The sequence below is a fragment of the Polistes dominula genome, unplaced genomic scaffold (genome assembly GCF_049000335.1).
Source record: "Polistes dominula isolate Pdom_NZ unplaced genomic scaffold, Pdom_raw_medaka contig_15, whole genome shotgun sequence".
Lineage (NCBI taxonomy): Eukaryota > Metazoa > Arthropoda > Insecta > Hymenoptera > Vespidae > Polistes > Polistes dominula.
This window is the reverse complement of record NW_028300915.1, coordinates 8,041,241-8,053,661: the sequence shown is the minus strand read 5'-3', so window position 1 is coordinate 8,053,661 and position 12,421 is coordinate 8,041,241. Positions and strand designations below refer to the sequence as shown.

At 24.8% G+C, this 12,421-nt stretch overlaps 1 protein-coding gene across 16 annotated transcripts in view; it reads right to left on the bottom strand.

The window, feature by feature from the left end:
* Positions 1-439: 439 nt before the first annotated feature.
* PIP5K59B (Phosphatidylinositol 4-phosphate 5-kinase 59B) overlaps positions 440-12,421 on the bottom strand; it is a 46,989-nt gene continuing 35,007 nt past the window's right edge. For 13 of the 16 annotated variants that reach the window (XM_015326832.2, XM_089170353.1, XM_089170354.1 and 10 more), the window contains 2 exons: positions 12,237-12,337; positions 3,072-5,220 (listed from right to left, as the gene is read on the bottom strand). In XM_015326832.2, coding sequence (XP_015182318.1) covers positions 5,020-5,220; positions 12,237-12,337 — 302 coding nt within the window. In that variant the 3' untranslated portion in view covers positions 3,072-5,019. Of the gene's footprint in view, positions 2,400-3,071; positions 5,221-6,969; positions 9,950-12,024; positions 12,079-12,236; positions 12,338-12,421 lie in introns of those variants that run through there. The other 3 variants (XM_089170361.1, XM_089170360.1, XM_089170359.1) reach the window with 3 other exon arrangements.

The window sequence follows — 12,421 nt, the reverse complement described above, 5'->3', positions numbered from 1 at the left end:
CTGTGATATCGTTCGTGAATAATAGTAAGAAAAATTTGGGATTTTTATTTACACGCTGATAGGAAAAATATGATAAGGAATTTCTTATGTATACGTACGAAAAAAAAGGGGAAAGAGAGAGTAAATTAATTTATTATATATATGATCAAAATAAAATGAATCGTTTTCGGTGTTAAAATAAATAAGACACAACAAATAATTTATTCTTTGTTATCGTACATCGTTGTGTGCTTGGTATATGTATATATACACACACGTATATATGTATATAAGTATATACATATACATATTTACAATGGTATATATTAATTAAATGAGAAAAAAAATAAATAAAAACTAAAAAAAGAAACATGCGAAAGAAAAAATTCTTACAAACATATTCTGATTTCAATATTTTTTTTTTATAGGAGGAGGGGGCAAAATTTTGCACGGTAACAGCTTAATTTTAAAAATAAATATTTATTATATATATATACATATATACATATGTATATGTATAGATAAATCTTTCTTTCTTACATGCAATTAATATCTTTTACTTATTTTTTAATCTTTTTTCTTTTATTTATTTACATGGTAAGAGTAAAAAGCGAGCAAACTTCACGTAAGAAACGCTCGAAGTCAAGCGTATCCGGAGTTCTCGCTATTTTGTTTTATTTTTTTAAATCTTACGTTTATCGTTGATATGATTTTCACATTGTTTGCTTTATCTTATTATTCTCTTATTATAGTTTTATCTTTTCGACAAATGTATCGAATTATTTTTCAGATTAACCGAAATTTGCTATTCCACCGAAATTAGCTATGCGCGGATAGTATAATAGGTAGAATAAATATTTTAAATATGAGATTCATCGATCCTAATATCGAACAAAATAATCCAATTTTGACCAATCAAATAAAAATTATTTTTATTAGTACTGTATTTTTTTTTAAAATGAATTTTTATGTTTGGTCAAGGTCTATGATTATATCGATCATCTCAAAACAAGATCATCTCTCATTTCCTTCTTTCTTTTCTTTTCTAATTTTCATTTAATTACACGCACACACATAATTGAGACGAAATAAATGACGATCCTGAGAACGATCATCAAGTTTAATATCGTTCGTTACGCTTTCCCCGAGATTTACGATGAATTTTTATATAGCATTTCTTTGTATTAAAGTACATTTTTTTTCTAAATCTCAATTTTCTCGATCTTAGCGAAGATTTATTCGATCTTTCGCGGAGAAAAAGAAGAGAAAAACATGATAACAATAATAATAATAATAATAATAATTATAATAAAGAACAAATGCGAAAACACAACCCTAATTTTAATACTGACGCGATTTTTGTGTGTGGATTTATAACAGAAAATGGGACCCAAAAATTCTAAACGTATTAATAAATTTCTTTTGGAATAAGTAAACTCGTAGTTTTACAATATTTTAAAAGAAAAAAAAAATTTGATTCTTATGTTTGGAAAATGATTAATAAATTTCTTTGATTTTAAATTACCCAAATTTTTGTGGGTCCGCCTACCTTTTCTTTATCATTTTATTATAAAATCCATCTTCGCGAAATTGAATGCAGTTAAAATGCGTTTTTTAGAGAGACAAATATTGGAAGACAGAATTTATAAATTTTTAATATTTCAAATATTTAATATATTTTTTATCCTTAATATGTAATTATATGTTAAAAAATAAATTTCTATGACAATTTAATAAGAAATTATTTGTATTTATTTTTTTAATCACTTCTAATAAATTATTTGAATAATAAAAAAAACACAATATATAAAAACTTGAAAAAAACTTGAAAAGTTAGATTTTGGATTATTCTGCCGTCCAATTCTCATTTCTTCTCGTCATAGTCTCTGAACTCTATTATTTATATATGTATATATATTATTTAATATTCTTACGAAGAACACGTTTGGTGTTCAAAAAAAAAAAAAAAAGAAAAAAAAATCAATTTGAATAAATAATACGATCGATCTATTTTTCCCTAATTCTTTTTCGTTTCTTTTTCTATTTTTTTTACTCCTATATTATTTCTTATTTTTCTCCTAATAAATTACATTTTAATTAAAATGCAAAATAATACGAAATAAAAAAAAAACGAAAGAGAATACCTAACACCTTTTACTAAATTCTCCTATAATGATCAATATACAAAACTTTTTTTTAATTGATACCTAAAACAAATATCGACCTATTTTAATATCAATATTTTATATTGCAGCTTTCGACTTCTTCGGATTTCATTTTTAGTTTTGTCTTTTTGTATTTTTTTTTGGATTTCTTTTCTATCTTTCTATAGTCTTTTAATTTTTCTCACTGTCTTTCTTTCTCTTTTTTTCTTTCTTTTATTTAAAATTTATCTTCGTTTCGCTCTTCTACAGGTGGGTCTGCAAAGGGTGTAAAAATAAAAACGAAAGAAGAATGAGAAATTTGAGAAGAAACAATTAAAACAAAAAATTAACAATAAAGTGCGCCGAGGGTAATAATAAAAGTTCGATTTCAAGTAACAATAAATAGCGACTTTTTATTCCATGAATATCAAATGTTATGATTTTTATCAAGTGTAAAAAGTAAAAATTGCATTGTCAGAAAAATTAAATTTGATTATTCCTATAAAAATTGCACATTGTGATGAGAAACAAAATTCGTGATATTTAATGTCATGTGAAATCAAACTTCAAAAATATTTTGTAAAAAAAAAAAAAGTGTTTGAGATACGTATAAAGCAAAACAAAACAAGAAAAAAAAATTAAATAAATAAATAAAAGAAAATGATGGAAAAGAAAGGAGAAGACAGGAGTAGAGAAAAAGGTGAGAGGAAGATCAACATTGTTAGTGAGTTCACTTTCAAACATACTTCTTCAGTTCATGTGTTCAGCATTTAAAAAATATTTTTGACCAATATTTTCTAAAATCTAGATAATTTAATTAAAATATTAATCACGAATATTAATAAAATCCTGACTCAATAATATAATAAATATTTCGTTTTAAAACGTGTTATCAAAAATTTATATGAAAATGATGAGCGAGACAGACAATGATTGGTGTTTCAAATCTTAAGAATAATCATTGCTTTATTTAAATGATGATAATGATAATGATAAATGACGATGACGATAATGATTAATAATATTAATAATAATGTATAATAATATTCACATTCATATTGTTTCGAGTATCTCAATCAGATTATTTTATAGTCGTATTGCATGTGCATTTTTTTCTCTTTTTTGTTTTTGTTTTTCAATACTAAACGCAATAAGATACATAGATCCGTTTAGAGAGCGAATTTTTTAAATTACAAAATTAATAAATAATTTTTTTTGGTAAATAGTACATCGCACACAATGAAAAAGCATTGTAGAGACGAAGAAACCAAACTTTGATTCCAATTTCAAAACGAAATTTACAAATCTTAAGTGTGAGTTAAAAATTCCTAGGTTGATAATTATTTTTATTAAAAAAAGGAAAAACTCTCTGAAGAGAATATTTAAAAGAAGAAATTTATTTTATAATTGAATCATCTAAAAATTTTTAACTCACTCTGTATAATTGAATAAACTGTACATTTTTTTTCCGTCCTATCTTCATCTCTTCGAAAGCACATATAATTTTGTTTTTATATGTCTTTTTTATTTTTTTAATTATAATTAAGCGTTTTATTAAACTTATTTTTAATATCTTCGAAGTTTCACTCTTTCTCATACAATTTTAATAATATGCAATTTGTAATTCGTTAACTCGTATGGAAATGAAGAAATGGTGTTTTTGTAACTAGTTAAAACTTTATGGGAAAACCACATTATATATAATAATATCGTAGCAAACGATTTTTATGTATGTAATTATGTATATATGTATGTATGTACATGTGGTATACATGTTTTTCGTCAGAGTACAAGTAAACATGATAATATATAAATCACATTCTATTTATACATATATAATTTTTCCCGCAAACTTAAAATCACACACACCATTATCTTATACGTACGGTACGATACTTTTTATAATAAAATGCTATCAATGATTAATTAAGAAAATTATAAAGAAAAAGATAAAATCAAAAAGAAAAAAATAAACGAAAAAATAGAAACGAATACGAATATAATATAAATAATAATAATAATAATAATAATAATAATAATAATAATAATAATAATAATAATAATAATAATAATAATAATAATAATAGCGATAATAAAAATCGAAGATAAAAAAGTTAGAGAAAAGATATAAATCAATAAGAAGAAAAAGAAGAAGATATAAAAATAATTAAAAATATTTGAGCGTCGTTGAGAAATTAGAAATATCCTCAATTCGGAAGTAGCACGCTTGCCTCGTCAATTTTTATTTATTTTTTTTATTGACTTATTAAAATAATCACGAATCATGCTTGCCAACACGTTTAAAAGGAAGCATAAAAAAAAGAGATTCTCTTGCGATGAGTTCGCAGTTGAAAATATAATTATTTGGCAAGTGATTCATTTAAGTAGATATGTCCGGATTTAGACATTCCAATTTGGAAAGGGGAACAATTTTAACAGTCTTTGAAGGTATTACAAACGAACATGATTCTTCTTTCCAGAAATTTTCAATTAATTATTATAATAAATAAAAAAAAAGACTTGATCAAAATCGATCTCATTCAATTAATTTAAAATATAAATCACATATATATATATTTATGATTACATTGTATAAATAATGAGGAATTAAATTTTGATTTAATTCTTTTTTAATTCGTCATTATTTTCTTACAACAATCTAATATAAATTGCAAAAGTAATGATAAACAATTTTAAAATAATCATTTAATTATTTTTTTGATCATTCTATTTAATTAAATAAATTATTTCAAAATGTGTTTCTTCTTATTCATCATTATTTTAGTAATGATTTTAAATTTATACTTTTTTTTTTAATTTTCTGAATTAGATCGGATTAAGAAAAAAATGATTGTCTTGTTCTCATCTTAATTATAAAATAATGATCATCGCGTAATTAAGGTTCTCGACGCCGTACATTGAGTGCCCTTTGCATGGTTTTCATGATCGCGACGTGATTTGAGCTGGTGCGTTTCAGACTGGTCCTCAAGTGTCGATACATTGAGAAGGATGATCTCTGCTCCAATTGAATGGATTGACCATCTCCTCCACCACCACTAACACCAATACCACGAACATTCATCTGGCTCGTACGTCTCTGAAGTTGTCGAGAGTACACAAAAAATCAAACATTTCAACACTTAACCTTCTGTGATAAATTTTTACTTTTTATTTACTTTTTTTCATTTTTTTCAATTTTTTTCTCACTTCTTATCGATAATAATGAAAATACGAAATTTAAGAGTAATTTTAATTTAAAAACGATCGTTTGTTAATAAAGTTTAAGGATCACAAAATGTGAGACATGTTTACATGAAAAAAAAGAAAAAAAGAAAAGGAAATTGAAACAAAATTGGTAAACGAAACAAAAGTTAAATCTGCAGATAAAAAAATGAAGAAAGATAAAGATGGAACAGGTGTGAGTAATTAAAGCAAATATCAATAATGAAACACAGAAGGTTAAGGCTCTCGAGATTTTTAACCTTTGACGTCATTTTAACGTATTATAAAAAGAAGGCACACATCACGCATACACATACGTATGAGAACAAAGAGATACGAATAAAATTAGATAAGAGATAATCCCATTAAATGAGCCGATTATTATAAAAGTGATCTAAATCATTATATGACATTGATAAAAACATTTTTTTATGAAATAAAATTTAAAAAATAATTGTTTCAAATTATTAATATATTTATATCACTCCGTTTGTTTTATTTTACAAATAAATAATTTTTTAATAATTATTATAAATGACAATAATTATTATGCATAAAAATATAAACTTAAGTCTCCTTTATCCTGTATCTAATTGTGTTTTATTATAGACAAAATAATATTTAAATCATTAACAACTCAAAGAATGTATTGAATTTAAATATATCATGCAGGATTCATAATTAGATCACTATCATAATAATCAACTTAAAAATGTTACATTTAAATGTCGACATATATTTTTCTTTCTAATGTTAACTTTAATAATAATTAAATTTAGGGGCGTAAAGGGGGAAGACCAAGCAAGGGGTGTTGGTGGGTTCTTGTGGACAGAAGAAACATGCTTGTTTATTACTTTCGGGAAGAACATCAAAAATTGTCATGAATTATATCGATTAATGATTCGAATGAGATAATGCCTCGAGAATAGCGAGTGATAATCGATTTTATCGAATTTATTTAAATATATCTTCGATGTTATTTTATTTATAATATTTAAGAAAAAGTATCAATTTAGATCGTCTATCGATCATTTTTAATTATGTCAACTTTCTAATCGAGTACAATTATTATTAAATAAAAATAATTATTGTTATAATAATAATTATAAATGTAATGTTTAACTAACTAATTAATTAATTAATAAATAACAAGTAAAAAATGATAGAAACTCAAACATCGGTTTTTGTTACTTTGTTTTTCTTTCTTATTTTTTGTTTGTTTTTTAAATCGACGACTAGACAAATTACGTTTGCTATCGTTCGATAAAAAAATATTACGGCTTTTGAAAATCTTCTTTCTTTCTCTCTCTCTCTCTTTCTCTCTCTCTCTCTCTCTTTAATAATGAGTAAAGAGATTTCATTTTTTATTTTTATTTTTTAAATTTTAAAGCTAATTTTATTATTTATAGCCTAACGAGATAAAACACGTCGAAGAGATTTTTAACAAAGCTACGAATCGTTTTTAAAGCTTTTTATCTTTTTTTTCTTTTATGTATTTATATATATATAATAAATCCTCCCTTATAATATATCCTTCTTTATAGAATATTTTTTTCAACTCTTCGAAAAGCGACTAATAATTATTATGTACTCGAAGATCGGTTGTTTCGCTCACACGTTTTCGTTTTATTTTTTTTCAAAAAATTGTTCACGTTCTACAACGATAGACAAGTGTATAATAATTATTTATATATAAAAAAATAAAAGAAAAAATATTAGCAAGACTTATTATTATTAATAATAATATTTTTTGTTGTTTAAAAAGCTTCATATCTTTAAGAGTAGATAAGTACGACTGCGACTAGAATTTTTTGCTTGTTTCTCTAAACACCATCAATAACTACGAATTTTTTCGACAAAGCGCGTTCGACACTGAGATTTGTATTATTATTATTATTATTATACAATACAGGGTGGGTCCCAAAAGACCCTTTGGACAGGCCCAACGATTCTTAGATGATATTAAAAATTAATTGTAATTGGAATTCGTAAGTCCAAGTAATGTTAAAATTAATTTACTTAAAAATAAATACAAATTGATTAATTTTTTTTAAGCTTGCAATTAGGTTCGCAGTTTTGCAAGCACTCTTCTTAGAATTTTGTAATCTAGACAAAAAGTTAGCTTGAATATAGTTATTAATTTTGAAAATCTAAGAACTTTGGGACCATCGAAAAACATTTTACCCACCCCGTAGATGTGTTTATTTATAATATATGTATGTATATATAAATATACAATATTTAATACGTATAAGTTGAACAACATTTTGGCCTTTTTTTCAATTTTTTTTTTAATATTCAACTTTAATTAATTTATTTTTTTTTTCAACGCGAAACCATCGTCGAAGACGATAACCCTATGATTTGTAATGACGTTTTTAATAATAATAATCATAATATAGTAATAATTAAATGATGTAACAATAGTAACGCGACGATTACACTTTTCCATTTTTCTTCTTTGCTTCGCACTACGAAATTTTACACAGATAATTGTGCTGGTATATATATAATTATGACAATGATTTCAATAAAAACAATTATACATTGTATTTTGAATAAAGTTATTCGTTCATTTTTTTTGACTTAATTCACTGCTATAATTACCAGATATTTTAAATACGGCACTAGAATTGATTTTAACCTCTCCCCCCTGTCCGTACTTCTTCATTATTATTAATATTATTATAATTATTATCATTATTTTCACACACAATCTCTCACTTCTCTATACTGCTAATTAAAAGTATTATCAGTATTGTACAGATCGTATTTTAATTGTCATCGATTTCTTATCGTTGATTAGGTGAGTGTGTGAGTGAGTGAATGTGTGTGAATGTGCACTTACGAACAGGTAATTATAATTACATATACAGAGAAAGGTACAGACATAACACACATTTATATATATACACATATATACGTAAAGTGAAATACATTTAACCAGGTCAGGACTTTTCAATGCAACCCTGACGAACGATCCTGTACAGAGGTAGCAATAGTAAAAAATTTTCTAGACGACTGAAAATTAATTTCAAATTAGTTTGGCCACGTTACGAGTATCGTACGTCTGTGAATTTATAGAAGAGAAGAAAAAAATGACGTAAAATTTATATCAAGGATTGAGAAAATATTTGATCGAGTAAAAGGGAGTTGTCGAGTGGTAAAGTTTGAGAAGTCCTGAACTAGATATACTCGTAATAAAAGAAATTGGAGAATTAAAAAAAAGGTTCGTGTTTCACTTGTCTTTTTCTTTTTCTTCTTCTTTTTTTTCTATTTTTATGCCTTTTCTTTTTTTTTTTATTTTTAATATTGATTCACACGCCATTACGATGATAATTGAACAAACACGTGCGAGTGCGTGTTCTATTTACAGATAGTTTTTAATTTTTCCATTTTTTTTTGTTAGCTTTCAATTTTTATTCAATCTTTTTTTCTCGTTTATGTTTTTATCTTTTCTTCTTCTTTTTTTGTTTCTTTGAAAAATTAACACGATTTTTTTGTTTATCGATAATTATAGGCCGACAATTTTTCATTTTTTCTTATCGAGTATGTCCTATGTATGTGTATGTGTTAATTATTTATTATAAGTGACATACATTTTAAGGAATAAATTTATTTTGTTCGCTTATGTCATTTAGATTATTCGCCCTTCTTGTTCTTTGAAATTAATTAACAATTCGATCGTCAATTGAATTTATTCTTATTTCAAGCATATAAAAAATAAAATTTAATATAAATTAGAAGTGTACAAAAATTTCTATAAAATAGTAGTTAATAAAAAATATTTTATGAGACTCAAAACGTTAATTGATACTTCTCATTTTATATAAGAGAAAATATTAAGTACTTTTTCAAATTAAAAAAAAAAAAAAAAAAAAAGAAAAAATCAAGTTGAATGTTTAAGAAAGAAAGTCTGAGAGATGGAGATAAATTATTCATACTAAAAATTATATATAAAACTAAGAATAAAATTACTATTGTATTCGGTTTTCCATAGTTAAGATTTTCAATTTAAAACAATGAAAATAATATAAAAAATTAATGATGACCAATAAAATAATTATTTACATAAAAATTATCATTACAAAAGAAATATATATATATACATAAATAAAATTAGGGATATAAAATCGATGTTTTCTTTTCAATGTTTAAAATTAAAATTTTAATCATAGTAATTAATACAAAAATTTATTAAAATAAATATAATAAAATTTTTTTTTCTTTTTCTGGTTTTTCTCTCTCTTCCTCTCTTTCTTTCTATCACTGATGTGAATGATTTTTTTTCTTTTTCTTTTGTTTTTTTAAATTCTTTTAACCAAGTTATGTTAAATTATCGTTCGTCGATGATTTGTTGTAACTCGTTGTCATATATAAAATACGTACAAACGTAAACGCAATAATCTTATTTTATTTTTTATAAAAGAAAGACATAAACAGACGGAAGCTTTCAGAAGAAAAGAAGAAGAAGAAAAAGAAGAAGAAGAGAAAGAATAAGAAGAGAACGAAGATGAAGACGAAGAAGACAACGTCGACGATGAAGACGAGTTGTTAAATTTTACACAGCGTGTAAAATACGTTCACTCGTGTTGTAGAATTTCCTGATTCATCGAGAAAGAAAAAGTGAAAGAGCAAACACTCTCAAAGAGACAAAAAAAGAAAAGAAGAGAAAAAAAAGATTGTATGATTTCGTTTTTTTTCTTCCTCCTCGCAACTTGGATCGTTCCAAAGTCATTTTTTTCTTTTACAATTTCATTTCAATCCCTTCCTGATTCAAATTAAATTCGAATATCCTACAAATTTATCTAATTTTTAATTATTATTATTATTACTGTTATAATTTGACATAAGATAATAATAATAATATTTATTATTTGCTATAAAGATTATTTAGGGGGTATTCTGGTCTAGAGGCATGAATTTTAGATACTTTTTCAAGTGTAATAACAAAAAGACGAATAATATTTTCACTATCTATAATGTTACAAGATATTCATTAATATTTCGAGAATGCATGGAAAAAAAAAATAGTGAAAAAATTCAAAATTGCAAAAGATATTGGCTGATGAGGTAGGGGGTCCCAAAAAAATAGCGTGCGATAAATGTCAAGATTGCAGCTCTCTTGGTAATATGAAATAAAAAATTAAAACGGATTATTAATTTAGAATAATGCCGCTATCGTTCGAACTAAAAGAATTGAAAAAAGTTTTTTTTTCACGAAATTACAGCTGTTTGAAAGAAAGATACATTATTTTTACCATTTTTTTTATTTCTCCGAATTTTTTAAAAATAGTAAAAATTGAAAATTTTGTAAGATTTTAGTTTGCCCGATAGAGTAATGCATAGAAAAGGCTCTCAAAAAAAATTTCAAGCAAATCGGTTAAGTAGAATTTGAGATATCTTGACAATTGTGAAAAAAAAAAAACAGTTTCGAGAAAAACGCGTTTAAAGTTTCGCGTAATAAGGGTAGGATATAGGATGCAGCGTCACTAAAATAGCTATATCTCCGAAAATAAATTGAATTTTAAATAATTCTCTTGAGGACATATTCCTAAAACGTCAAGCTTTGAAAATATGAAAAAAAATCGATTTTTTGAAATTTCTAGACCAGAATACCCCCTTTATAGACATAATAAATTTATAATTAAAATTAGACATTGAACATTATTAATTTTTTTTTTCCATTTATAAAACAAATGTGTATGAAACATTTAATATTGTTTAATAAAATATATAGTACAAAATAAAAATAAAAATAAAATTAGGATCACAGAATTGATCAAAATTCAAGTTTCGATTTTTCTTTCACTCCTTATAAGTATAATATGATAATATATATATTAAAAAAAAAAAAAAAAAAAAAAAAAAAAGAATATATATATATATATATATTTTTTAAAGGCGCTTCAAATCGAAGCGAACACGAGACTTTGTGTGCATATGTGTTATGTGATATGTGTGTCAAAGTATCTGTGCGTTTCGTAAGGATTTACATTCGATGTATCGCAACGTTTAATAAATTTTTTATTCTTTTTCTCTTTTCTCTAATTTTAAGCAAAAATTATACATTTTGTTTAAATATATAAAAAACGTATTGTTAACAAAATTATTAATAAAAAATAAAACAGAAAAAAATGATTATCGATACTTTGGAACGGTCCTCGTGTTGTTCGATTGATTTTGTTAGCCAGGAAGGGATACATCAAAGGATAATCAAGGATATAATTATTTTCAATATGGGATAATCACACAATGATTAATGAAAATCACTTGCTTCCTCGAAACGACAATGTTAATATAAAAAACATACAAAAAAAGTATGAAAAAGTTAACAACATCAATTATTTCGAGGAAACACACACACAAAGAAAGTATACACATACACGTTGTTACGGTGCTTTAATGTATAGGAAATTTGTTTAGCTAGCTATGAAAAAACCCTCGGCCACTCGAGCTGACGATTGGATGATGGAAAACTAATGGTTCTGGATAGGGTATATTGTTTTTTTGTTTGTTTGATTTTTTCGATCGGTTCTTCTTTACTCAGGTGTTAAATAAATTTAATTAAATTTTCATTAATTTAATAAACAAAATTTAACTAAAAAACATTTAAAATATTCATAAACAAAAATAGAAATCAATGATAAATAATTTTGAAAACAAAAATTATACTCACAATTTATCCAGAAATACGGAAATAAATAAAACAAGATGGCTGCTGCTACGTATTCTTTCAATTAAATTAAATATAAAAGAAAATATATTAATAAAATTTTTTAAAATTTATTTACTGATAGAAAAAGAATAATAATAAGAAGAAACGATCGAATGATCGAGGTCAAAAAAGATATTTGATCCGATCGATCATTTCAACGAGGTTAAACTTACCATTTCAGTAGTGAGACTTGCAAGTGCTTCTTCAACGGTGGCTGCGATTCTTCCGCCATCTTCTGATCGATGACTTCCTCTGATCGGCGTTGTCGGACATCCTAAAATTATTCTTAATCGTAATAGGTGCAAAAATATGATTTAGGTCCAATAGACCTGAACAAGTTAGCCTCTTATGCGGAGAA